Genomic DNA, 13040 nt, shown 5'->3' on the forward strand with positions numbered 1-13040 from the left:
AACTCATGAAGACTTACAATCAAAAAGTTAAAATATATAATCTCCATTAACAAATATGAACATCAAAGCCAAGCCCCAATAACAACCTCCAAAACAGGCAACTAACCTATGATATTAGATACACTAGCAAAAATCTAATTAGGTAAAATCCCCTTTAAAGCAAAGACTCTCCTCCTTCAAGAGGGGAGGGGTTGTGGGCGGGATCCGATCCCAGCCTCAAGCAGGGGGCATTAGCCCCCCACCGCCCACTCACCTGGTTCGCGCACCACGCCCACGGGCAGGCGGCCAACCAGGCGGCTAGAAGGGGGCGTGGACAGCAACTTAACTTGTTGCTGTGCCAGCCACGCGGCCTCACTTTTCGTCGTCCCGTCGCGAGTCACCCACCCTCCACTCCCTTAGAGCTCAGGGTTTCAATTTCTCTTTTGGCTTTGCTATGGACCTCAGGTTGGTCGCCCTGGTTGGCCGGTGGGGGCCTGGTAGGAATTTTTCCATTTGGCATTAGGCTTTATGGTTTTTTCGCCTACCTCGTAGCAACCATCACAACTTTCGTGGTATTGGTGGGTAGGTTAGGCATTGGAATATGTTGCGGTGTGTGGAAGGGCTAAGTGTGGCCATTGCCTACGCCTTCAATTTTTGGGTATTCCGTTAAAGGAATCCGGCAGTCGTGGATCCTGTCCGATGCCTGTGTGGCGGGGGGCCATGGCACGACCCCCGGTGACATCAGGGGAGAGCTTATAGTTGGATTAGCATCAATGGGCTCCACCTACTGGTGAATAAACCCCCCTTTTCAGACTCACCCCTCTCCGAGTGCTTGGACTCAAGTCACGTGATCCAATGCCTACGCCAATACCTTTTCACTTGCTGCAATCAATAAAGTTGTGGCCTTTTCTTGCCCATTAACCTTATATTACTTGTCCTTGTGTCTTCATTTCACTACGCGGGGATCGGGTCCTCAAACCACAACCATGTTTTTACTAGTCTCAAAAACAAAATCACCTCAGGTCCTGATGTACCTCACGTGCTAAGGTTTTCCACAGCAGTGGATGCCAAAATGGAAAAGGACTGAACCCTGGCTATTCCTGGGATTGAGGGATCTCGAATAAGGTTTCAAAGGATGACCAGAACTTGTGGGAAGGAACATATGGAAGAAGGCAGCCCATAAGATACTAATTCCCAAGCTGTTGAAAGCTTCAAAGGGTTAACACCAGAACCTTGAATTAGGCTTTGGAAACAAAGCCATAACCAGCACAGAGCCTGTTAAACTGATGTGACGGAATCAAAACGCCGGACAGCAAACTGGTTGCAACATTTGTACTTGCAGCAATTTCCAAACATTTTTTCAACGCAGCACCCCCAATGTAGAGTACAATACAGTAGTCCAACCTGGAGGTTGTTACGGCATAAATTACTGTAGCAAGGTCCAATCGTTGCATTTACGTACAGTATTGCAATCGTTCAACTCTGGCAGATGTGCTGTTTGAGAACTTTTATGCAACTCCACTACCCCCACCCTGCAACGTTCACTGTGAAAATCTTACAGAAATTAAAAACAACATTGTGCAATATATCCACAGCTAAACATTCATCTCAATGGAATTTGCACAGAAGAAATTCTCAGCAAACTGTGCCCTGATGATTTATATTATGATGAACTGACCAATAGGCTCTCGTAAGGAACATAAATGAACACTTTAGATTATATAGGTAGTACATAGCTGTGGAATATATATATACTTTTTGTTAATTAGGTATCCAATAGTAACAAATTATGCACCTATTACAGATGACCTTTGGAGTCACTCAAGGTACAGTCACAATCATGCATTAAAATCTGCTTTTCACTGTAATGTGTGAATGTATGAAATTAAATGAGGCTTGCAATGTAATCAGTGTGGTTGGCTGCCTTAATATATTCCATTTCAATTTCAAATCACCACAAGCCAAGAGTGATGAATCTAATTTGATCCGTTGCTCACAAAACCAGTGAAAAGAGTTGTTAGAAGCCTTATCAACAACTGGCATCATGGCCACATTTCAAAAGTGGTTAATATTATTATTTTATTATTATGTTCCAATATCAATGGAAGTCTTAAAATATTCAAACCCAAGAAAAATAAAATTCCACAGTGTTAGAAAGGCACACAATATTAATCTAGCAAAAACTATATGCTTTAATTAAAATCCACAGAACCCAGTAACTTCAGAGTAAAACCTATAATATTGACAAACAGTAGGAAGTAGCTAGTCCCAAGAATAGCATCCTAGTATAACTGTGCATATGGAAACTCATTACTTATCAAAATGTATTCATCACATCACCAGTATCTTCTATTAATATCATTATTATTGTTTGATAGCATCTAGTGATGTCCCTCTGCTGACAGAGGGATTCAGCAATGGCTGCTGGCAATAGAAAGGGGAGGGTGGGGATTTTTCCAATTCCGCACAGCTATTATGCTGCACCACTTCCCATGCTGTTTTGAAGGGTCTCCTAACTCTTTGGAGAAGATTGGGAGGCAGTGCTACAGGGAGGAAGGGGAATCAGAAAAAAATAGACATATTCTCCATTCCACTTTCAACGTCCTTTGAATCAAAGTGCTTTCTGACAGTAAAGGAGCACTACTGGATACAACCCATATTAATTCACCCTCTTGGATTCAGTAAATTAATTGATTTATCTATAACTCAAATGTGCATATGGGCAAAATAAGTATTTCTGAAGAAAGAAGCATAGTTTTGTTTTTATATGGCGCATACAATGGCTGAGTTCACACCTAAGGCCAAGCCATCATTTGTTTAATTGTGGTTTAAAACCATGCGTTGCTGTTGGCTTACAAAGCTTGCTTTCGCTATGGCTCGTTGTTACCTACAAATGCCAAATCCTGATTTAATTCTGATTTGGTTTGGCACCTTGCCTGAGTCATTCACGAGGTCGCAGAGATGAAAGGCAAGAGGGGCCAGAAAAGTACAAAAACTGCCCAGGCAGAGTGAGAGCTTATCCATGCTTACCTTGTGCCCTGTTCGTCCCAGGTTTGTCTGAGCGCCCCCTTTTTGTGCTCTGGAGCTTTCCCTGCAAACAGCTACTTGGGTTTTCCATGGACTGCCACTTGTTCTAATTCTGCTTTAAAGAGCAGGTTTCGTTGGGGAAGATTCCAGGGCAAAAAAAAAAAAGGGGGGGGGGTGTTCAGACACGGAACCTTCGAGTACAGTCCGAGCCTGGAAAGCACGGATAAGTCCTGGCTCTTGCTAGTGCTTTTTGGGAAGCAACCTTCCCTGCTCATTCTGCCTGGCAATAGACTCCTTTCCCCAACAAACTTCTTCCTGGCAAGGCCTTCCTCTAAAGCAAACCTACCTAGCCTTGCTGCTGCTCTGCAAGAAGAGAGAAATGTAAAGGGACTGCTGGCTAATTCATTAACATATATCCAAGGGAGTATGTTGAAAACACAACTTAGCACATGAACACAAGCTCAGATAAAATAATATATCCCCTCAGGCTCTGAATGATTTGCTTTTTAAAGGCCTCAAGGAAAATGAGGGACTCAGGATGCATTGCAGAAGCAAAAACTGAAAAGCGGTGAACAACTGGATTTGTTGGGGCATCTCTCACAAACTTCCACTAACAAGAACCCGCTCATTCTACAGTCTGCATACAGGAGACTAAGTGAGAGATTTCAGGGGCATTGCACAGCAGCTAGCAGGAGGGAGAAGCAGATCAGAACGGAGCTCAGGGAAGTTCAATTAACAGCTGACCTCCAAAAGGGGGCGGCGGCCAAGATAGCGTGTATGTTGGAACTCACTGGGGAGCTCTGACAGGCAGGGCACTGCCACACTTTGCCCAAACTATGGAGCCTCTTATGGGTAAAGTTTCTCTGAGAAGAAGCCAAGAACACTGACCCTTCTATTTCACACTTTAGGTTTCCCTCCCCTCTCAGCACCATTGCAGGGGAATTGTCTATTGCCGGGAGAAAGGGAGGGAACATTGTTTGGTTTGCATGTGCAGAGAGCAGCTGAAAATCCTATGCCCTGCATATGCAGTGGGCCAATGCCAACTGAGCCGGTGATGTGTTGAGGCCATGCCTGTACAGGAGCACTGCAAGGGCATTCAGGGCATCAGATGCAGAATGGCAGAGGAGACAACAAAGGTGTGGTTTATTACGTTATCTGTGGAGGCTGATCCTGGCTTGTTCAAGAGGCCATGGTTAAAATATATTTTAGCATAGTGCTAAGTGTGAAAGTAGGGACGCGAGTGGCGCTGTGGGTTAAACCACAGAGCCTAGGACTTGCTGATCAGAAGGTCGGTGGTTCGAATCCCCGTGATGGGGTGAGCTCCCGTTGCTTGGTCCCTGCTCCTGCCAACCTAGCAATTCGAAAGCATGTCAAAGTGCAAGTAGATAAATAGGTACCGCTCCGGCGGAAAGGTAAATGGCGTTTCCGTGCGCTGCTCTGGGTCGCCAGAAGCGGCTTAGTCCTGCTGGCCACATGACCCGGAAACTGTATGCCGGCTCCCTCGGCCAATAAAGTGAGATGAGCTCCACAACCCCAGAGTCGGTCACGACTGGACCTAATGGTCAGGGGTCCCTTTACCTTTAAGTGTGAAAGTGGACAAAAACCTCCCCATGCTTAAAAATATATATGGGAGAATGCCTCTTTTAAGATGGTACATACAATCTGTGGGTTTTATGAGAACTTTTATTAAAAGCATTCTGCCCCTGCTGCCCTGGAATGTGCTTTTAATTGGTATAGTCATTAAGTCTTTTACCTATCCAGATTATTTTTCTTTACTTTTTAAAGTAAAGTAAGACATATGTGCACATATGCACCCGCATCAAAAAGCAAAACCACGCACAAGTCCAATGTAGAACAATCCACACACAATTTAAGTTCTTCTATTTGTAGAACAGTCCCTCCCCCAAACTTCCTATAACTAATATAGAGAGGAAATAGTTCCTACGGGGATTCAAATGAAATATTTCAACTCTAATGTACTTGTTACTATTTCTGTTGCTAATCCAGCCCCATAGTTATAGCCCACTCACAGCAATAAAAACATGAAGCAGCCACATAAATAGCTCAGTATTTTAATTCCAAGTTCATAATATCTGACACTAATAGGATTATTTGTTTTTATCTAGTAAATAAAATAGCTCAGTCTGTCACTCACTTCCTTGTATTCTTTTTTGTCTTGCTGCATACATCTTTTGTAAAATGAAAATGTCTGTTTTAAGTGGAAATATTACGGTACATAACATTTTCATGTCAAAATAACTGCATTCTTAGATTTTGTATCAAATAATTTAAGACAGGAAAATATTTTGATACACATTTGACAGTTATAATCCTAGCAAGATCAACATCTTCATAGGTGAAAAATAAGGTGAAAATAAAGAATGCAAGGTAACTGGACAAGCTACTCTCACTAGATTTTTATTCTGAAAACCTGGGTGCAAACTGAATGAAAGCAGCAAGATGCATTGCTGAAAGATGATGAATTCAGTGAATTTAAGAGGCCAGCTTTGACACTTTTAGTAAAGGTCTCTCTATAAAAAAGGTAAATGAGTTTATTCTAGCTTTTTGCCAGTATCATAGGACATTCATGTAAATGTGTAATAGGCAACCTTTGATTAAATTCTGGGAAAATAAGAGCAGGATGCTCACTTTATCACTCTAGTTTATACTTTAAATTTTTTTTACACAACAACAACTTGGTAAGCTTATTTGGGACATAATTCTCAAAGTTCAAATCAAGTGTTACCCATTTTAAAATAAGGGAGGGAAACAGACAGATGTGAAACAGGCATATTAAATGGAGCATATTACAAGGACAAAAATGACATATCAATTTTGCTTTACATTTTTTCTAGACTATAAGGCACAACATTATTTTATTCTCTGCCACAGGTTGTAGTCAGAAGAGGTGCATCTTTCAGTGTTATGAGGCAGACTGTGGCCTTTTCTCAAAAGCACATCAATCTGGCATGGAGAAGGAGCCCGTGAGTAATCAAATCTGACACCAGCCAGCTGCGATGGTACAATTCCCACAATGCAATTCAGAACTGGGTATTGCACCACAGGAATCATAACATGAGCGATGTCCAGCAGCAGTCCAAGCCAAGCAACTGATTGGCTTCCAACAGTGCCAGTGCCTTACATACCTATTCAGAAGGAGGGTGTGAATGGTGAATACAGACTTGCTTGCGCCTGCACCACTAGGAAATCTGGTCACTCGCTGTATGCTGAGGGTCCACTCAAGCCCGGGGATTGGCCTTGAGTGCTTCATAAACAAGTTGTGATGTGCTCTTTGGATCCTAATATCCAGGTAAAAGAATGCTGGATAAAGGGAGTCCCACTTTGCAGAACATGTTGATATAGAGTTTTCATTTTGGAATGCTTGTACAGTGGTACCTCGGGTTAAGTACTTAATTCGTTCCAGAGGTCCGTTCTTAACCTGAAACTGTTCTTAACCTGAAGCACCACTTTAGCTAATGGGGCCTCTCGCTGCTGCCGCGCCACCGGAGCACAATTTCTGTTCTCATCCTGAAGCAAAGTTCTTAACCCGAGGTACTATTTCTGGGTTAGCGGACTCTGTAACCTGAAGCGTATGTAACCTAAGGTACCACTGTACTTAATACAAAAAAAAAACTTATATAATCAGGTTCCTACCATTCAATTCTACCTAATTTAAGAACTGCTCCCTCCTACTGACCAAACATTCCAGCCAGATTCTCCAGTGCTTCAGTTTGAATTAAATTTGATTTAAACTGTTGTGATCTGTCCTGGGACCTTAAGAAGGATGGATAAGAATTTAAACAACAACAACAGCTGCAGCAGCAGGAGAAGCAGCAGTTCAGAGTGCTAAGTAGTTTACATTGCTGTCATGAAAGGTGGCTTAATTTTTATTTCTACATTTGTAAGTGGCAATGTTAGCTATTAGTGAAAAAATAGCAACAGAGCACCCATATACAGTGGTACCTCGGGTTACATACACTTCAGGTTACAGACTCCGCTAACCCAGAAATAGTGCTTCAGGTTAAGAACTTTGCTTCAGGATGAGAACAGAAATTGTGCTCCGGCGGCACGGCAGCAGCAGGAGGCCCCGTTAGCTAAAGTGGTGCTTTAGGTTAAGAACAGTTTAAGGTTAAGTACGGACCTCCGGAACGAATTAAGTACTTAACCCGAGGTACCACTGTAAAGGATTATTGTACTTTAATGTATTGCTTATTAACATGACACTGGGCTTTCCCATATGAAAAGTGCCAAGAAGAGAATCCAGCTAACAACCCATGAGTCTCAAGAGATTATAGTATAAAAGATTCTTTGGAGAAATCAAGGCTTATGACTGCTCATAAAAATGATGGCAACTACAATTTATATACCAGCTTTAATTTCAGTGTTGGTCTTGTTTGTCTGCATGTTATTAGGTCATGAAAGAGGTATGGAAGCCAACTCAGAGAATTCACACTTGAGTTAGGATTGAAACCTAGAACTCACCTCTCAGTGCTCTGTTTAATTTTAACTCCAAATTATTTATGCTTCACATATCAGGAACGGCTGGCATTGTACCACAGAGCTGCCTTCCTGAGAGTGGCGTTGCTGCTGCTTAGCTGGGCAGTGGCTGGACTGCCTAGCGGGGCAGGAAGAAAGACTGACGCGACTATTGTGCCCATGCAGTCCAAATCTCTCTGCCCCCACCCCTACGCCATCTCCAAATGCCAGTGGCATAACGGTATCCCTGTGGCACTGCCCCTCTGGACCAGCCACTCCTGTTTAGTACGTTGCTAGTTATTAAAAATTTTGTGGAAGCAACTAGTGCCTTGACCTTCTAAGAGGTAACAGTAGCAAGCAACAAAACACACATAAGCTCCAGGAAAATTCAGAAGAAAACTGTAAAGCAAAGCAAAAGAACTTTATCATACTTTCATAATTCATTAAATGCAGATGTCGGCAATATCTTTAACCATTTGCTGGCTTCAGAAGATGGAGGCCAGGAATTAAATTAAGATGTCAGATGTTAGTAAAGAAAATACGGTAGTAGTTCACCAATTGGTCTTTTAAATGATCTCCAGTTCATAAAATAAGATTTTAGAATTTTTTTACTAGATAATTATACTTCCTGATTTTGTAATTAGTGGAACTACATGTAATTACATAATAATTATGATGGTAATTACGTAATTAAGATGTATAATTATGTAGTAAAAAACATTATGGAAATAAAAACTATCAACTGTATAACCACAATACATCTACAAAAAAATTCTCTCCCATTGCTTTAAAACTCTATTTTCCCATGAAAAAAATCAGTGATTAGTCTATATCAACTACCTGATGGCAAAATAAAGCAAAATCTTACAGATATTAAGATACTGAATTATCCTCTTAAGACTTAATTATACCAATTTAGTAACAATCAAATGTATATATTTTGCTCAAAATCATTGTAAATTCACTAAAATCCAAATGAAGCAAATTAAACAAAGCCACAGTGAAATCAACATTGTAGATTTTAATATTTCTTAAATACTGATGCTTGGAATACATCAGAAAATATATGACGTATGCCCCAGAAACAGTTCTCTAAGGGATTGGTTTATGTTTGATTCGTATTACAGAAACTTTATTCCATTCCAAAAGCATTGCACATGCTATGCGTTAGTGTCTAGCAAATGTATCCTGTTACTTAAGCACAATTTCAAATTGGGCCTGAATCTGCCTACTTTCCCAGGAATATTTAACTTGAGTATATGGCATTCTTTTTGTTATCAGCAAGCCAATGAACCTTGGGAAAGGATTCTGCAGCGAGTTATTCATCTCTAGATTGACTGGACATGAAAAATAACCATAATGAGCAGTTTTACTAGTTGATGTTTGAGAGGTTGCCTTCAAAGCTACTTCAATTATCAACTTGATGATATAAATACTACCTTGCTATCTATATGCCAATTCAGCACACCCTTCCAAAGTACATGCAAATTCTTATGCTGTCTCTTGCACCCAAATGTACTAGTAGTCTAAGTGTGGGAACTCCATTTTCGCTTATGGAAACACCCTGTTCTAATGAAGCATTTCATTCTTAAGTTTATTTCAAGACACAGCTGCAGCATTCTGCATATACTTTTCTGAGTAATTGTCACCTGCTAACAGAGACACACTGAAGACCCACCCATTACTAGCTCTGAGAAATACTGCCACTATGAAAAGTCTGTTTGTAAAGCTTTCTAGCAATTCATCCATAAAAAAATCACTTTCAATTGATATTTGGTACACCACAGAGGGAACACAGAGGGGGAAAACGATGTTTAAATTACAGGATACAAGCAAATATTCAAAGTTAGATTTTGTGTTTTGCATGTAGGTCATACAGCCTAACTTTCATTTTTCTAAATGCAATTTTACAGTTTATTCATCCAGAAAGTAAACTGGGCATGTTTAGTATTTTTTTTATGAAGGTGGGAGTGTAAAATGCTGCTGTAACTGTGTAAAAGTATTTACTGAGTATGCATTTAGTTTGGTTTATAAATCTGGTGTATAAAAATAAATAGCATGAAGATATTAATAAGTACTGAAATGCACTCTCAAGGTACAGACAATGCTTTTAATATCTGACATTGTTTCAATCAGAACATATCTCAATATAACCTAACCTTTCATTTTTACTTCAGGCACTATTCTGATACCTTTAGGAACTTCACATTTCAATGTCAGAAAGCTCTGCAATTAAGGTGTTCTATATCTACTGCTGGGTTAGCAGACTTTAAATGAAAAGGAATGGAAAAATGCAAGACTCAATAGAAAGTCAAACATGTACAGAAATTATTACTTCTGATCTGTTCTTCAAGATATCATTCTTTCCTGGCTTCTGTTGAGGTTAAGCTGCGGAGTTCCTGTCTATTGTTCGAAACAGAGCCTGATACTCTTAAGTAGATATGTTGTCACCCTTTCTTACCAGGCAGACCAGTGTGATGCCTTTTCAGAAAGTGCAAAGAAGTAAGAGCTTTCCCACCTTTTTCTAAATGTCTGTCAGGATAGATGTAAGAACTACTTAAACAAACAGGCAAACAAAAATACTAGAGAATACCAAAAGTTTGAATAATTGGGGCTAAAACAAACACGGGTTTGGGTCCATTTATGCTCTACCCCTTGTCACTCTAACCCAAAGCTTTCTCCAGCCTTCTCATTGCCTGCAAGCATCTGTCACTAGGCCCTATGTCAGATCCCATCAGTCCCTGCTCTCCCACAATTAGACTGACCCTCCACTGCCCTCGCAGTAGGAGTAATGCTCAACAGAAGATTACCACCAGCACCCCCAACCAGTTAAATGAGTTTAAAACACTCCTTCCTTAAACACTGTTTTTTTCAGCAGAGTGAGGGGTATACAGTGGATTATTAGGAAATGTGGGTACCTTCTTAAATGGGGAATTCCTAAATTCAAGCAGTCAACTAACTTGTGTAAATGATGAGAGCAGAATGATGCAGACTGGAGCAGCACAACAGAGCAGAATAGCCTTTTATGATGCAAACTTCCGCTTTAAACTCACAAGGCAATTACAGTGTTTCAACATACCTTTCTCTTGATCAGTAAGTTTCTCCATTGCATAGTCCATATCAAAAATGTACCGATAAAAGCACAGCTGGGTGTACAGGGCCTTGTCAGAGTACTGTAATGTAAAAAAGAAAAAAAAAACATATATGAAAATGCACCAGAGGAAAAAGCTAATACCAGAAAAAGCATGATCAGTTGCAACTTTCATACACAAGCTATGCTGATTTGCTGTTATGCATTGGATTTAAACTTGTTTGGTGTTAGGCAAGTTTTTAAATTTTGTTAAGTTGCCTTGGGAACCAACTAATGTGGAGACAAAAAAAAATTCCCAACCCCTCTAAAAAACCTATACAGCTAACTTGTTGTCCTATATGTTGCTAATACGGGTAAGTTCTGATTTAATTAACATAAGAGGCATGAATGTGCAAAACATATTACTACCAGCAATTCAATGCAATTGTTGTATCTTCTGAGAATTTGCTATTTATCTTAGTTCTTTACTCCAAATACAATTAATAAGTCTGTAACGGTAAGTCTTTGTGAATAATCAGATTCAACACCATGTCTCCAATGTTAGCTAGTACCAAGTGCTTTATAAGAAGCCTACAAGACACTGGGTACATTATGGAGTTATTTGTGTAAAACTTTATAATTTAGAGATACTATGTAGATGTAGCTGAAGGATCTGACCACAGTTAACCAACCATTCATAGCAGTGTTGCACAGGCCATTTACCGTTTCATATGTTGCTCTGCATTTATGTCACCTAAAGTGGCTCAAATGAAGCCAATCTACAAATGTGTACAAGTAATCTCTTTTACAAACTGGGGGGGGGGGGGATAAGACTACCAACACAAAATTGAATATAGCATGATGTATGGAATTATTAAAAAGGCACTGTTGAAATAACAGGATTATTTTGAAAGTTTCAAAACTATATCAGAAAATCACATGGGTGCTACTCAACTAAGTTTTACTCAAGAAGACCTTTTGAAACCAATGGACCAAACTTAATTTTGTCCATTAATTCCAATGGGCCTACTCTGAGTAAAACTTAAATGTTAAAAACCACCCCTATATCTGCCACACCCCAGGGATCCTTGGGAGAGTTTTATCCCTCTCTTTGCCATGATGTTCCAGGGATCACTTCAAATTGGATTAAAATGGAAAGTTTAGTTACTATCAGGACCAAATGTGCTTTAATACATTCCGTAAGTCAATCACTCTTACAGAACCTAGACATAAAAGGAGATTTGAAATAACTGCCTGCTGCAATCCAAATCCCCAAACACCTGGACTGTGGTGGGAATGGACTGAGGGTGGGCGTCCCTCCGCGTGACAGAGCGATGCAAGTGTCACTCTGTTGGTGCATACCCCCCCTCTTTACCTGTCAGACATGGGTGTGGGTAGCCCACCAGCAGTATTCCTGCCAATGGAGCCCAGTAAAAGGTTGGGCAGGGTTAGCAGCCCAGGATCTGCTAGGCCTGAAGCTGGTGCAGGGACTGAGCCTGATATGCCTGTCCCTTTCCACCAGTGAGTGGCCACGCTGTGGATGTAGTGGTAACTCAGCAGCTCTACAGAGCCATGGCATTGACAGCGAGCATAGGGTTGCCCCACCAGTTGTTTGGGATTACGGATGTATCAGGTTTACTGAGATACACAGCCCTTCCCACTTCCCAGTCCAAGGCATATGACTCTCTGAAGTGTTGCAGTAGAGTTTTCTAGTACGTAGTTTGACTGAAAAGATCAAGATATTGTGATGGAACCGCTGGACTCTCTCCCCATGCATAGGCTTGCTTAACAAGAAATTAGGTTTATTATTTTGCATTTTGCTTTTCCGACAATAGTGCTTCACCTTAATACTTGCCCTAGAGGATATAGGTAGGTGGTTCATTGCTTATTTGCCACATTGCCACAACAAGCAGGCTTTATTCCTGGATTAGAAATTGCAATTGTGCAGCAAACAGCAGAAATTGCAAATAGTGCTGCATGTCATTTAGTTTTAACTTTTCAGCTTATAGATGGAAGACACCTCACAACAGCCTAATTTAGTATTATTAACTAGTGAGGTTTGGGTGGGCAGACATTATTAGATTGACCCATCTATAATGGTACCTCGGGTTTAGTACTTAATTCGTTCCGGAGGTCTGTTGTTAACCTGAAACTGTTCTTAACCTGAAGCACCACTTTAGCTAATGGGGCCTCCTGTTGCTTCTGCGCCCCCGAAGCACAATTTCTGTCCTCATCCTGAAGCACAGTTCTTAACCCGAGGTACTACTTCTGGGTTAGCGGAGTCTGTAACTTGAAGCGTATGTAACCTGAAGCGTATGTGACCCGAGGTACCACTGTAATAATGTTAAAGGTAAAGGTAAAGGTAAAGGTACCCCTGCCCTTTCGGGCCAGTTGTGACCGACTCTGGGGTTGCGTGCTCATCTCGCTTAAGAGGCCGGGAGCCAGCGCTGTCCGCAGACACTTCCGGGTTACGTGGCCAGCGTGACGA

At 41.0% G+C, this 13040-nt stretch overlaps 1 protein-coding gene across 1 annotated transcript in view; it reads right to left on the reverse strand.

The window, feature by feature from the left end:
* POLA1 (DNA polymerase alpha 1, catalytic subunit) overlaps positions 1-13040 on the reverse strand; it is a 183811-nt gene that overhangs the window by 37075 nt on the left and 133696 nt on the right. Inside the window, exon 36 of the mRNA XM_083439328.1 lies at positions 10562-10655. Within this exon, the coding sequence (XP_083295454.1) occupies positions 10562-10655 (94 nt within the window). The remainder of the gene's footprint in view (positions 1-10561; positions 10656-13040) is intronic.

The sequence above is a fragment of the Podarcis tiliguerta genome, assembly GCF_965153285.1.
Source record: "Podarcis tiliguerta genome assembly, chromosome: 4".
NCBI classification, from domain to species: domain Eukaryota; kingdom Metazoa; phylum Chordata; class Lepidosauria; order Squamata; family Lacertidae; genus Podarcis; species Podarcis tiliguerta.